The 14,570-nt window shown below is 41.4% G+C and overlaps 1 protein-coding gene across 8 annotated transcripts in view; it reads left to right on the plus strand.

The window, feature by feature from the left end:
* caprin1.S (cell cycle associated protein 1 S homeolog) overlaps positions 1-14,570 on the plus strand; it is a 28,974-nt gene that overhangs the window by 13,463 nt on the left and 941 nt on the right. For 2 of the 8 annotated variants that reach the window (XM_018259375.2, XM_018259376.2), the window contains exons 6-18: positions 895-977; positions 2,849-2,995; positions 4,605-4,657; positions 5,473-5,559; positions 5,690-5,842; positions 5,946-6,054; positions 6,257-6,309; positions 6,404-6,514; positions 6,605-6,754; positions 8,544-8,727; positions 9,375-9,569; positions 12,015-12,118; positions 12,603-12,666. In XM_018259375.2, the coding sequence (XP_018114864.1) occupies positions 895-977; positions 2,849-2,995; positions 4,605-4,657; positions 5,473-5,559; positions 5,690-5,842; positions 5,946-6,054; positions 6,257-6,309; positions 6,404-6,514; positions 6,605-6,754; positions 8,544-8,727; positions 9,375-9,569; positions 12,015-12,118; positions 12,603-12,666 (1,493 nt within the window). 8 annotated transcript variants of the gene reach the window in all.

The following is a 14,570-nucleotide window of genomic DNA, read 5'->3' on the forward strand; positions in this document are numbered from 1 at the left end:
ACTCCCTGGACTGGACCTGCGCAGAAGGGTAAGTAACAAGTTAGGGGCATTTGCCCAGCGGGACGGGTAGGCCAGGGGGGAGCAGGGAGGGTGGGCAACACACTGGAGGGGTGGAGGGTTTTTGCGCCAACTAGGTTTCCTTCCCCTTTAAGGGACAGATTTATCAAGAGTCGAATTTCAAGGTGATGGGAGTTTCAAAAAAAACCAAAACTCCCCATCAACATGAAATTCAAATTAAAAAAAAAAAAGACCGAATTAGATTAGAATAAAATTTGAATATCGAAATTTATCATGTTGGACTATTCCCTAGTCGAAGTACACTAAAATTGGCTCGAACTTTTTCAATTCGACCCTTGATAAATCTGCCCCTAAGTCTACTAGAAAAAGGATATTATTTGGATAAAATGGAGTCTATGAAAGATGTCCTTTCTGTATTTCAGAGCTTTCTGGATAACGGATCCCATACCTGTATTATGATTTTTAGTGCTTAAAGGACCAGTAACATTAAAAAATGTGTTTCTTTGTAACGAAAAAAACCCACCAAGACAGTTTAACTATTAAATCACAAAGCTTTTATAAAGAAATAACTTACCGAAACTCTGCTTGCGCTCCTATTCAGAAACGGCGACGATCCATCGTGCGGTGCTCGGTTTCTCCTCTCCTATAAGGATGGCCGAGAGGAGAAATCGAGCACCGCACAATGGATCGTCGCTGTTTCTGAAGAGGAGCACATGCAGAGAATCAGTCAGTAATCTCTTAATAAAAGCTTTGCGACGTAAAAGTTAAAAACTGTCTTGGTGTTTTTATTTTCTACTGGGTTGAGTGAGACTACGAGGAGCAGGGTTTGGCTGGTTATACGTGCTACAATCCAAATGGAATCCTCTCATGTTCTAGGCTAAGTGACCAGTACGAGCAGGCCTCCATTCACCTATGGGATGTGCTGGATAGCAAGGAGAAATCTGTGTGTGGGACTACATGTAAGTCGTATTCATCTTTTGCTTGTATCTGTCAAGTACAATTGCTATTTAGTCTTCATGCTGATGAGCTCGAACAGCAGGAGCAATTTTAAACACAGCTCATAATAGTGAATCTGTTTTTTTGTGGCCATTCTGGAACAGTTGTAATTGCTTTTTGGCTGTGCTCCGATATCGCTCCATTTATTTTGCAGCTTTGTCAGCAGTAAGCCAGCTCCAGTGTCTACATTGTTGCTGATGCACAGTGTGCCCTGTTTCCAGAAAGCTGCAAAATATATTGTTTTCTTCCTGCTGCTAGTTCTAGATTTCTTCATAGTCCTCTGGTCTGTTACATCCGCTAATGCTTGGCTTTCCTGATCTTGCAAATGCTATGTTTGCATTAGGCTGTAATACCAGTAACGCTTCAGAAACACTACTATAGTTTAAATAATCAAGCTGCTGTGTAGCCATGGGGGCAGCCATTCAAGCACAGGATACACAGTAGATAACAAATAAGTACTACTATAGTTTATATAAACAAGCTGCTGTGTAGCCATGGGGGCAGCCATTCAAGCACAGGATACACAGTAGATAACAAATAAGTACTACTATAGTTTATATAAACAAGCTGCTGTGTAGCCATGGGGGCAGCCATTCAAGCACAGGATACACAGTAGATAACAAATAAGTACTACTATAGTTTATATAAACAAGCTGCTGTGTAGCCATGGGGGCAGCCATTCAAGCACAGGATACACCGTAGATAACGGATAAGTACTACTATAGTTTATATAAACAAGCTGCTGTGTAGCAATGGTGGAAATTGAAAAAGGCTATATGGCATTGGTTAAATACTGGATAACACCATTATGTTCTACAAAGCTTATCTGCTGTGTGACCTGAGCCTTTTCTCCTTTGAATGGCTGTCCTCCATTGCTTCACAGCATTATTTATATTAATAGTAGTGTTTCTGAAGCAAACACACCGGTTTTACCACTGCAGGGCAACACTGCATTATATTTGTATTACTTTAAAACATTTATTTTTTGATGTTACTGTTTCTTTAAATGGTAACTAAAGCCCTTCCACTGCCTCCTAGCTGCACTAAGGGTAACTGCATCCAGCAGCCCCATTAATTCTGTTGTTGGTGGAACAGTCCTACCACACCAAACTTTAAAGGGATACTGTCACGGGGAAACATATTTTTTTCAAAACGCATCAGTTAATAGTGCTGCTCCAGCCGATTTCTCCACTGAAATTAATTCTTTCGAAAGAGCAAACAGATTTGTTATATTCAATTCTGAAATCTGACATGGGGCTAGACATATTGTCAGTTTCCCAGCTGCCCCCAGTCATGTGACTTGTGCTCTGATAAACTTCAGTCACTCTTTACTGCAAGTTGGAGTGATATCACCCCCTTCCCCAAGCAGCCTAACAGAACAATGTGAAGGTAACCAGATAACAGCTCCCTGGTAAATCTAAGAACAGCACTCGGTAGTAAAAGCCAAGTCCCACTGAGAGATACCAACTAGGAGAAATAACAGCCTGCCAGAAAGTAGTTCCGTCCTAAAGTGCTGGCCCCAGTCACATGACTGGGGCAGCTGGGAAACTGACAATATGTCTAGCCCCACGTTAGATTTTTTTTTTTTATATTCAATTTTGAAGTCTGTTTGCTCTTTGAGAAATGGATTTCAGTGCAGAATTCTGCTGGATCAGCACTATTAACTGATGTGTTTTGGAAAAAACATGTTTTCCCGTGACAGCATCCCTTTAATCAAATTAGCGTCTGCAAATCATTTGCCGATTCGGGTGGATGCCCTCATATGGGCCAATAGGAGGGATGTGTTGTGCCAAGGTGTAATGTCATTTTAAATATGTATATTTTTTTTTCGAAGACAAAAGTCTGAAGGATCTGTTGGATCGAATTCTCCAGAGTGGCTACTTTGACAGCGCACAGAACCATCAGAATGGGCTTTGTGAGGAAGAGGAGGAGGAGGAACCACTTGCAGCACCGCCTGTGGAAGAACAAGCCCCAGAACTTGGTATGTGAGATTTTATTGTTAAAGGAACAGTAACACCAAAAAATTATTTTTTAAAGTAATTAAAATAGAATTTATGGTTGTCCTGCCGTGGGAAAAGTTATGTTTTGCTTTAGAAAGACTACAATAGTTTATACAAATAGGCTTCTGTGTAGCCATTTAAAAGGTTGTTCACCTTCCAGCACTTTTTTCAGTTCAATTGGTTTTTAGAAAGTTCACCAGAAATACTCTTTTTCCAATTACTTTCTGTTTTCTATTTGTGATCGTTTTTCTAATAATGTAAAGCTTCCTTGTGAGGCAACTTCGGAAAGTGGTACCTACATATGCCATCCTGCTGGTGATTTGCGGTCTTGCTGGTTGGAAGGCATTGCAGGGAGATTAGTCGCCCGAAGAAGAGGAGATTTGTCACTGGTCGTCTTACTCCCCCAAATTTTACAGTGTGCAGCTCTGGGAGGGGGGTCGGCGACTCTGTAAACTGTTCTAAATGGATACATTTAGTTGATACATTTCTTATTTTTGTCCCTGCTGAGCAGAATCCCTGGGTTTCATTACAGGCAGCTGTTAGAATTGATACAATAGTTGCTAATACTCCAGATGCTGCTGAGACTAAATGTTGCAAAATTGTAACCTTTTAAGTCTGCGCCTGAATTACTGAGCTGACAAACGGAAACACCAGAGACAGGGGACATTAAACTTTAAAATTAGATACTGGGGGGAAAAAATAAAAAAATGGAAAGTAACTGAAAAAAGGCTTTATTTTTGGTGAAAAATCTGCAAACCACTCAACTGAAAGCGTTTGGAAAGTGAATAACCACTTTAAGCTTAAAAAAAAAAGGAGAAAAGGCTCCGGTTACAATACAATACTCTGTATTCTACAGAGTGCATCTGTTATCTGCCAAGTAACCTGAACCTTGAATGGCTACACATCAGCTTGTTTATATAAACTATAGTAGTACTTATCTGTTATCTACTGTGTATCCTGTGCTTGAATGGCTGCCCCCATGGCTACACAGCAGCTTGTTTATATAAACTATAGTAGTACTTATCTGTTATCTACTGTGTATCCTGTGCTTGAATGGCTGACCCCATGGTTACACAGCAGCTTGTTTATATAAACTATAGTAGTACTTATCTGTTATCTACTGTGTATCCTGTGCTTGAATGGCTGCCCCCATGGCTACACAGCAGCTTGTTTATATAAACTATAGTAGTACTTATGTTATCTACTGTGTATCCTGTGCTTGAATGGCTGCCCCCATGGCTACACAGCAGCCATGTTACGTTTCCTTTAATACTGTGTTTTCTGTCACCCCTTTAACCTTTTATCTTTAGCCCCTTCCATATCCATAACTTGGACCAAACAATGTGCTCCCTTGAATGGCAGACTACTGAATGAAACGCCCCATCCCTGCACTTTGGGCTCCGTGTGCTGCTCAAAGATAGAGGGTGGATCACATACAATGTGTTTGTGGCTATAAAAAGTGGCGTAGTTGCCCTGTGCTAAAGACTTATTTATACTTTTGCTTTTCTTAGGGTTTTAGCCTATCCATACCAGTTGTCTTTAAATTCAGTGTAAACAAATTGCAGTGTTCAATTTATTTTTCCTTTCTAGAACCAGAACCTGTAGAAGAATACACTGAGCCCAGTGAAGTGGAGTCCACTGAGGTGAGAGGCTGAATCTTGTTCGGTAGTTAGACAAAGCCATGTATTCTGATCAGGGGACACGGGAGGTGCATGTTTAAGCTTCACCCTCTAGGTCAGGGGGTGTCAACTTTTTGGCTTCCCTGTGCCACATTCAAAGAAAAATGTTCTGGGGCCACACATGAAACTACATTTTAGTTGGAAAGTTACTTAAAATGACAGTTGGGGGCTGATTCACTAAGGGTCGAATATCGAGGGTTAATTAACCCTCGATATTCGACTAGGAATTTAAATCCTTCGAATATCGAAGTCGAAGGATTTAGCGCAGATAGTTAGATCGAAGGATAATTCCTTCGATCGAACGATAAAATCCTTAGAATCGAACGATTCGAAGGATTTTAATCCAGCGATCGAAGGAATATCCTTCGATCAAAAAAAGTTAGCCAAGCCTATGAGGACCTTCCCCATAGGCTAACATTGACTTCGGTAGCTTTTAGATGGCGAACTAGGGGGTCGAAGTTTTTTTTTTTTAAAGAGACAGCACTTCGACTATCGAATGGTCGAATAGTCAACCGATTTTTACTACGAATCCTTCGATTCGAAGTCGTGGTCAAAGTAGCCCATTCGATGGTCGAAGTAGCCCAAAAAATACTTCGAAATTCGAAGTTTTTTACCTTCGAATCCTTCACTCGAAGTTAGTGAATCGGCCCCATTGTATTTTTGGGACCTTTGGCTATTTGTAGTGGTTCTTTTCTGGTGCTTAGGCAATCGTGAACATATGTCCCTATAGCTTGCCATGTTGGACGATATCAGGTTAATTGTCATTTTATTGTATGCAGTTTGTCAACAGGCAGTTCATGACAGAGGCTCAGTACAGCGGCAGTGAGAAAGAGCAAGTCGATGAGTGGACGGTAGAAACAGTTGAAGTAAGTTCATTTCTGTGTGAAAAGTGAAACCATAACTGTTTTGTGTTGTTACCACTCCTTTCTTCCCCTTCAATATACACTTGTTTTGCTTTGTACAATGTCTCTTAAATGTTTCCTCCATCTCTTAAAGGTTGTAAACTCTCTCCAGCAAGCAGCAACCCCGCCTATCCCAGAACCCCTCGCATTAAATGCTATTGTCCAAGTCCAGCCCGACCCCATTGTCAGGAGGCAGAGAGTTCAAGACCTGATGGCCCAAATGCAAGGTCCATACAACTTCATGCAGGTGATTGCCACGGTCTCTCTAAAAGGCTACTGAATTACTAATCTCTCTCCTTTGTTCTAAAAACAGAGCGATACGTTTCTTGTACTTTTTTTGTTTTTGATAGGACTCTATGCTTGAGTTTGAGAGCCAACCAATGGACCCAGCCATTGTATCTGCACAGCCCATGAACCTATCTCAAAGCATGGACCTACCGCAGATGCTCTGCCCGCCAGGTAAGCTTCGTGCACAACTAGGTGCCTGTTATCAACCTAATATTCAAGGGCTTCTAGTATGCTAAGCATGTTTCATATCTGTATATTTGTTTATGTATATTCACTATTGGCCGGTGTCCAGGCTTTCATTTATTTTATAAACTGGCTACTTGGTCAAGCTATTCATATTGTGGAAATGTTTTTGTTTTTTTCTTTTCCCCAGTGCATTCCGAGCCTAGACCGTCTCAGCCCATCCAAGTTCCAGACACCACACAGGTAATGTTGAATTCTCCGTTCCTGACTATTTTTTGCATCTCTATGCTTTTCAAGTTGTATGACTAAAGACTAAATCCAGGTTTCTCTTCTTAAGGTTGCACTGGTGTCTTCCCCAAGTGAAGCGTACACAGGTTCCCCGGAGATATACCAACCATCTCACCCCATAGAAGCAAGAACCCAGAATGATGCAATGGAGCAGATTCAGGTAGGCTCTTGCTTTCGTTGGTGGTGAATTTTTTTTCGGACTTCACTTGAAACAAAATGCCTAATTCTTTCTTGGTGGCCTCATTGACAGGCATCGTTATCCTTAAACCCAGACCCAACACAGACCTTGTCGTCTATTCCTGCTGCTTCCCAACCTCAGGTGTTCCAGACCGGGTCCAACAAACCTCTGCACAGCAGTGGCATCAACGTTAATGCTGCTCCATTCCAATCAATGCAGACTGTAAGTGTTTTTATTGTGGAGCATAATGTAAATTCTAGATAACCTTATAACTGCATGATGTGCAAATGTCTTTGCCTGCTAATGCTCTGCTGTGACAGAATACCCCTCTTTAGATCTCTTCTTGGTGGGGGTGGGATGAGACTATGGGTAGGACTACACAGACGTTTTTGGCACGATGCGACGAATCGCATGCAACAAATAAGGTAAGTGAATGCATTGTCAGATGAAGTCAGTGTTGATCCGAGACTGTCTGATGCAGAGGCTGCATCTGTATCCATACAGTCGTGTCAACTCTTCGACTTCATCCGACATTTCTATCTCTTACCTTATTTCCATTGCATGAGTTTTTTTGTCGCAGCACATCTGATCGTGCCGAAAACTCCAAATCAGGGAAATGAAGGTGGTTGTGAGAGTGGCGGCTTGGGTTAAAGCTTAAAGGAGAATTCAACCTTGTAGAAAAAAAACGCCGTACCCTACCCGGGATATGTCCCATACTTTATACTTGCCCCTCGTCAAAGATTCTGGCATCCGACTTCACGGCATCCATCTTCCGGGTCCTGAGTAAGCTGACTGGGATCGGTATGTCGGCTCATGCGCAGTTGGAGCAGTTTTGCTGGTTTGGACAACTGCGCATGCACCGAATTGGACAGATTGCCAAAGCGCCAGAATAAGACCCGAAAGATGGTTGCGGTGAAGTCCGATGCCAGAATCTATCTGTGACAAGTATAAAGTACAGGGCATTTCCCCGGGTGGGGGGTATTGGGGGTTTTTTTTTTCTACAGGGTTGAATTCTCCTTTAAAGGAACAGTAACACCATAAAATCAAACTATTTTAAAGTAATGAAAATATCAGGTACTGTTGCCCTGCACTGATCGGTTTACTTCAGAAACACTACTTAGTTCAAGCTGCTGTGTAGCAATGGCAGAAATTTAAAAAAAAAAGTCTATGGCACAGGTGAAATGGTGGTTAACAGATAACACCATTATGTTCTACAGAGCTTATCTGCTGTGTAACCTGAACCTTTTCTCCTTTGAATGGCTGCCCCCATTGCTACACAGCAGCTTATTAATATAAACAATAGTTGTGTTTCTGAAGCAAACACACCAGTTTTACTATTGCAGGGCAACTCTTCATTATATTACTTTAAATCACTTTCATTTTTTGATGATACTGTTCTTTTAAAATTCAAGCCAAATCTGTAATAGATGAAACGTAATTGCCCTTTTAATGAGTGCCTTAGTGGGTCCCCCCCCCTAAAGTTTTCACACTTATGGCCTTTAAAGGGATACTGTCATGGGGAAAACCATTTTTTTTTCAAAATGAATCAGTTATGACCAGGGGCAGCTGGGAAATTGACAATATGTCGAGCCCCATGTCAGATTTCAAAATTGAATATAAAAAAATCTGTTTGCTCTTTTGAGAAATGGATTTCAGTGCAGAATTCTGCTGGAGCAGCGGCTAGTAACTGATGCGTTTTGAGAAAAAAAAACTTTTTTCCCATGACAGTATCCCTTTAAGTCTCTGGAACTACAACTCAACTCTCTCCTCCTGTATTTTACTAACGGTTTTTCTTGTGCTGGGGCTTGTTTAGTACAGCTCAGTAATATTACATGGCTTGCTATTGCATTGTGTCTATTGAGTGTGCCTGGCTAGAGCAGACTGTACAGAAGAACCACAACCAGCTATAGCATGAGCCCTAGGAGTCTGTAAATGTATTGGTTGGGTCTGTCAAACACATGTCTGTCTCTATACACATTACAATTCCATGGTTGCAATTCCTGCATTACAGGATAAAAGTAACACTGGTATCTGTGCTGCTGTTCAGGTTTTTAATATGAATGCACCTGTCCCTCCTGTGAATGAGCCAGAAACACTGAAACAGAACCAGTACCAGGCCAGTTATAACCAGACTTTCCCTGGCCAACCTCATCAAGTGGAACAAACAGAACTTCAACCAGAGCAGCTACAAACAGGTACTTGTACTGTGCTTTTTTCCACGCATACACCTAAATAGCTATTGACACTGACCCGTTAACTAAAGCAGTAGCTAGAAATGTTGTACATGATGTTTTGGCTTCCGTACCAGCCCAAGGCAACCACAGCCCTTTAGCTGTAAAGATCGGTGTCTCCAAAGATGCCCCAGTAGCTCCCCATGTTCTTTTCTGCTGATTCACTGCACATGCTCTGTGCTGCTGTCACTTACTGAGCTTAGGGACCCACTCACAATATACAGTACACATAGAATAGAAATGTCACAATATAAGGCTGATTAGTAACTAATACAGATAATTACTACATGGCCGCACAGACACCAGTGCAATTAGCTTCAGAATTTAATGATCAGCCCTGTAGCATCAGGCCAATCTCATTTTCTGTTGGATAATTTGCGATGACCCCTAAGCTTAGCTTCTCAACAGCTGCTCAGAGCCCACTGAGCATGTGAGTGTCACAGACACTTTCCAAAATGGTGACCCCCTATGACAAGTTTGAAGTCCTGGATCATTGCTGCTATTGACAAGCTGAAACTTTAGGCAGATTCAGTATATAAAAATTGCTGTTTTAGCCATATTCATTTTTAAGGTTCAGTTCTCCTTTAACCATTTTCTACCCTCCTCCCCAGTTGTAAACAGTTACCATGCAACATCGGAGCAGGCCCATCAAGCGCCCTCGGGGCACCAGCAGCCCACTCAGCAAAACGCAGGATTCCCACGGAATAGCCAGCCTTTCTACAACAATCGAGGGATGGCCCGAGGAGGTCAGCGAGGTAACCGAGGCATGATGAACGGCTACAGAGGCCAGTCAAATGGCTTTAGAGGTAATTGGCACAGCAAGGTTCAAGCATTGTGAACAATTCAGCATGGGGAGAATAAGCCTGGCTTACAGCACTGCTTATTGGCTGCTTGTGGGCCCCAATGCTTGAGGAACTGCCACCTTGTTGGAGCAATAACATGTGAAGCTTTGTTAATCCGAGGCCTCTGCACTTCCGCTTGTAGAAGGACCTGCTATCTCTGTATTGTGTCTGTGAGATAGTAAAGCTCCATCATTTATAGTGCAAGTGTCAGGCATTGCTGATGAGATGAACTGGTTTTACTGCTGTTAATCACAAGACAATCATTAATGCATCTGCTGATAAGCTGATAAACCAGTGGGGCTGGCACCTGCTTAAAGTAGAGGCATACAGCCTGTTTATCTGCAAATAAAAACTTGCAGGCAATAGCCCATACTGTAACATACTAAAAGTGACCTGAAAGTGAAACTGCCTTTTTTTTTTTTTTTAATTAACTTTTTAGTATATTATAAAATGTCTCATTCTAAGCACATTTCCATTGGTCTTTGTCCTTTATAGTTTTTTGATTATTTGCCTTCAGACTTTTTCCAGCTTTCGCATGGGGATCCAAAAAAGAAATGCTCTGAAAGGCTACAAATGTATTGTTACTTTGACTTTGTATGACTCCTATTCATATTCCATTCTCTTATTAAAATCAGAGCACAGTTGCTAGGGTATTTTGGAGCCTATCAACCAGAATACTGAAATTACAAACTGGAGAGCTGTCAAATAAAAAACTATATAACTGAAACCGCAAATAATAAAACCTATTGCAAATTATCTCAGAATATCACGATTTTGCATCACACTGAAAGTGAATTTAAAGGCAAACAACCCCCTTTAAGGCTGGGTTTCTCCTTTAGATCTTCATAGGTGCTGTGCACAAAAGGAATTGTGATAGCAGCCTAAAGTGCCCACATTTGCTCATTTTTTTCACACACTCCCTTGCAGAATTTATGATTTCTTAATCATTTTTCAGAGAATATGAATGATAAACTTTTCTTTCACTCATGGTTAGTGGTTGGCTGAAGCCATTTATTGTCCAACAACTGTGTTTACTCTTTTTAAATCATAATCACTACCCAAATGACCCTGATCAAAAGTTTACATACCCTGGTGATTTGGCCTGATAACATGCACAAAAGGGTTAGAATGGCTATTAAATGTAAACATCTTCACCGATGATCTGTTTGCTTGTAATTGGTGGCTGTGTATAAAAGGTCAATGACTTTCTGGACTCCTGACAGACCCTTGCATCTTTCATCCAGTGCTACACTGATAGTTTTTTGGATTCTAAATCATGGGGAAAGCAAAAGAATTGTCGAGGGATCTGCGGGAAAAGGTAGTTGAACTCTATAAAACCAGAAAGGGATATAAGAAAGTATTAAAAGGAATGGAGTGGCAATCAGCAGTGTTCAAACTCTAAGAAGTGGAAAATTAGGGGTTCTGTTGAAACCAAACCAACGAAGAACTACTAAAATTTCAGCCACAACTGCCAGAAAAATTGTTTGGGATGCAAGGAAAGACCTGGAGCTGAACTGGAAGACCCTCACCTGCTTTTTGGGTCAACTTAGCATCCAAAGTAAAAAATCCAGCAGCACACTCTGAAAAGTCAGTCATTTGTAGTTATGAGACTAAAATTGAACTTTTTGGCTACAACCATAAACGCTATATTTGGAGAGGAGTCAACAAGGCCTATAATGAACACCTTTCCTACTGTGAAACATGGCGGTGGGTCGCTGATGTTTTGGGCATGTGTGAGCTACAAAGGCACAGGAAATTTGGTCAGAATTGAGGGCAAAATTAATGCAGTAAGTTATCAAAAAATACCGGAGGAAAATTTGCACTCATCAGCCCGGAAGCTGCGCATGGGACGTATTTGGACAATGATCCAAAACACAAGGCCAAGTTGACCTGTCATTGGCTACAGCAAAATAAAGTGAAGGTTCTGGAGTGGCCATCACAGTCTCCTGACCTTAATATCATTGAGCCACTCTGGGGAGACCTCAAACGTGCAGTTCATGCAAGACAGCCCAAGAATTTACGGGAACTGGAGGCTTTTTGCCAGGAAGAATGGGCAACTTTGTCGTCTGAGAAGATAAAGAGCCTCGTCCACAACTACCACAAAAGACTTCAAGCTGTCATTGATGTTAAAGGGGGCAATACACGGTATGAAGAACTGGGGTATGTAAACTTTTGGAAACGGGGTCATTTGGGTAGTTTGCGTATTGATTATGATTTAAAAAGAGTAAACACAGTTGTTTGACAATAAATGGCTTCAGCCAACCACTAACCATGAGTGAGAAGTTTTTGTGTTCATTCATATTCTCTGAAAAATGGGTTAAGAAATCATAAATTCTGCCAGGGTATGTTAACTTATGAATAATATATAGTATATATTTAACCTTCTCATGCACCCTCCTCTTATCCTAGGAGGCTATGATGGCTACCGAGCTGCTTTCCCCAACACTCCAAACAGTGGCTACCCCCAGGCACAGTTTAACGCTCCTCGTGACTACAGCAACAACTATCAGCGGGTGAGAATTTTCATTTCAGGCGCAAACGACGAACAAGATTAAAACGATGGCCTTCTTCGCTTTAGCTGCTTCTGTGTTCTGGCTCTGCGTAGGAGTAGGTGGTGGAGGGGGGTGGTGGGAAATACGACCTTGAGAACAAAGTAAGGGAATATTACTAATGTTATACTAATGTCTGTATGCCACAAGCAAAGATACTGCTTCTCCAGTAGACTATGGAAAGGCTTTTAGGGCCAGACCATGTGAACGGTTATCGATTGACCTGGTGTGTGTTTTTGTCTTTGGTGGCAGTGTAGAAGAAAAATAGTTTTCTGTGTTTTTGTTTAAACCTGTGCAACACAGGTCCTAATCTAAGAAAGATCTGAGCATTCTGCCTATTCCTTGTCACCTCTGTTGTTCTATAGTCACTCACAACATCCTTAGCGGCACCCTATGGTGGTTGGGAATCGGGGTGATTAAACCTAACATCTACTTCCCCCTCTTCCAGGACGGATACCAACAAAACTTTAAGCGCGGTGCTGGGCAGGGAGGTCCTCGGGTCGCCCCTCGAGGTAATTCTCAAGCGATGCACTCCTAACTCTGCTTGGACAGGCGACACAGGCCTGAAGAGTAGAAGGAACGTTGTATCCACTAATTCTATGCCTAGATCACATCGCCACTATAAACCTCTTCCTGCAGAGCTACTAGTTTGGGTAGTAACTCGGCCACCTGGATGTTCAGTGAAAATGTCCTGCTTTAACCTTGTAAATGACCCCCTTTATAACCCACCTGAGCAGCAGTTTAAAACTCAACCAAACTTGGCCCCCTTAACTTTTTTTTTTTTTTTCTGCAAAATTTCCTCCTGAAAACTTGAAAATGTAATTTATTTTTTTTTCTTAAGCTATACAACCTGTTGCTGCCTTGGCCCATTTCGGGGAGTGTACAATTTTATATTTTAAAGAAACTTTTAATTTTGCAAGCTTAAAATTAATAAAGTTTTTTTTTAATTTTTTTTTCTCCTCTTCCCCGGTAACCACTCCCCCTCAAAACTCTGAATTTGTACATCGTTGCTTGAGTTTCAATAAAGTTGTGTTGCATCAACCGCAGCTGGTCGCGGAGTTTTTGTGTGGTGTGGGATTATGAGACCGGGTTGCGCGCTCTGGGCTGATTTACATTGCGCAAATCTGATGCTCACACAGGCGTTAGAATGAACCAATGAGAAATGTCTGGCTACCTCTATAATTTGTATCGTCGGCCAGTCCAGCTGCCACTTGTAAAGCTAGTCTGGCCTAACTCTACCATCACATTAATTGGAGTCTACTAACCTTTGGTCCATTTTCTCTCCTCCTCCAAAAAGGCAGCAACACTTTTGGACTAGAATCCTATTAGGTGAGTGAAGGCTGACTGCTCATTGGACTCTGCAGTTAGGCTAAATTGTATAGGATGTTTGGCAATGGCTAAAGCAACCAATGGGGTTATGGGATGTGATTAAAGATTACCAATACTAGCTTAGTTCCAGTTTGCATCTTTGTACTACATTGCTGTTGTATATTGCCCATGGATTCAGATCTGTCCCACGCTCACTCCAATGCCTCCCGCTTCTAATTGTGCAAACATCATTCTCAGAATGCTCCGAGTTAGAACCTGGGGGACTCTTAATCCATCTGCTTTTGTGCCTTTGATTAACTTGTTAAAATGGCTGACGTGAAATATATATATATATATATATCTATCTTCTTTACATGGGCGTAACTCTGAACTGATAAATACTTTTACCCTCCACATGCCCCAGAATCAATTGCTTCTACATGGAAGAAGTAGTTTAGGGAGGGGCTAAATGGAGAAATAGCCTTACCTCTGACTCGTAACGGTCAATCTTCCTACATCAATTGTATAAAAGATAAAAAACTTAAGGTAGTACTTCATGGACGTTTTCGACGCAACAAATATAAGGTAAGTGAATGCATTGTCTCAAGGTGCAGCGACTGTCTGATGCAGACGCTGCATCTGAATATCATGTCGCACCGGATCAACGCTGCGCCACCATGCGACAATGCATTCACTTAACTTTATTTTTGTCGCATTCAACTTGTAGCAGGCGTTTTGTCGGATCGCACGGAAAACGTCCATGTAGTCCTACCCGAAGTCTTTTTAAAAAGTCTCAAACAATATGTATTTAATGTGTTTTATAGAAATGAGTGTATATTAATACTGACATCTTAAAAAATCCCCAATGAGTTTCGAAGATCTTTAATTCTTTGTTCTTCATTAATCAACCTTAACCAAATACGTTTTTTTTTTTTTTTTAAATTAAATTGTATAAAAATTGTTGCAGTTTAGTGTTCGTGCACTTTTTCAAAATACCAACTGATTGAGCTTGTGTGAGAAAGGGAGGTATAACCCCCTGCCCCGATCACATCAGTTATACTTTTAATAATAATGAATTCTGCTGAAGCCCAGAGGAATAACTGGTTTA

Source organism: Xenopus laevis, chromosome 4S, assembly GCF_017654675.1.
Source record: "Xenopus laevis strain J_2021 chromosome 4S, Xenopus_laevis_v10.1, whole genome shotgun sequence".
Lineage (NCBI taxonomy): Eukaryota > Metazoa > Chordata > Amphibia > Anura > Pipidae > Xenopus > Xenopus laevis.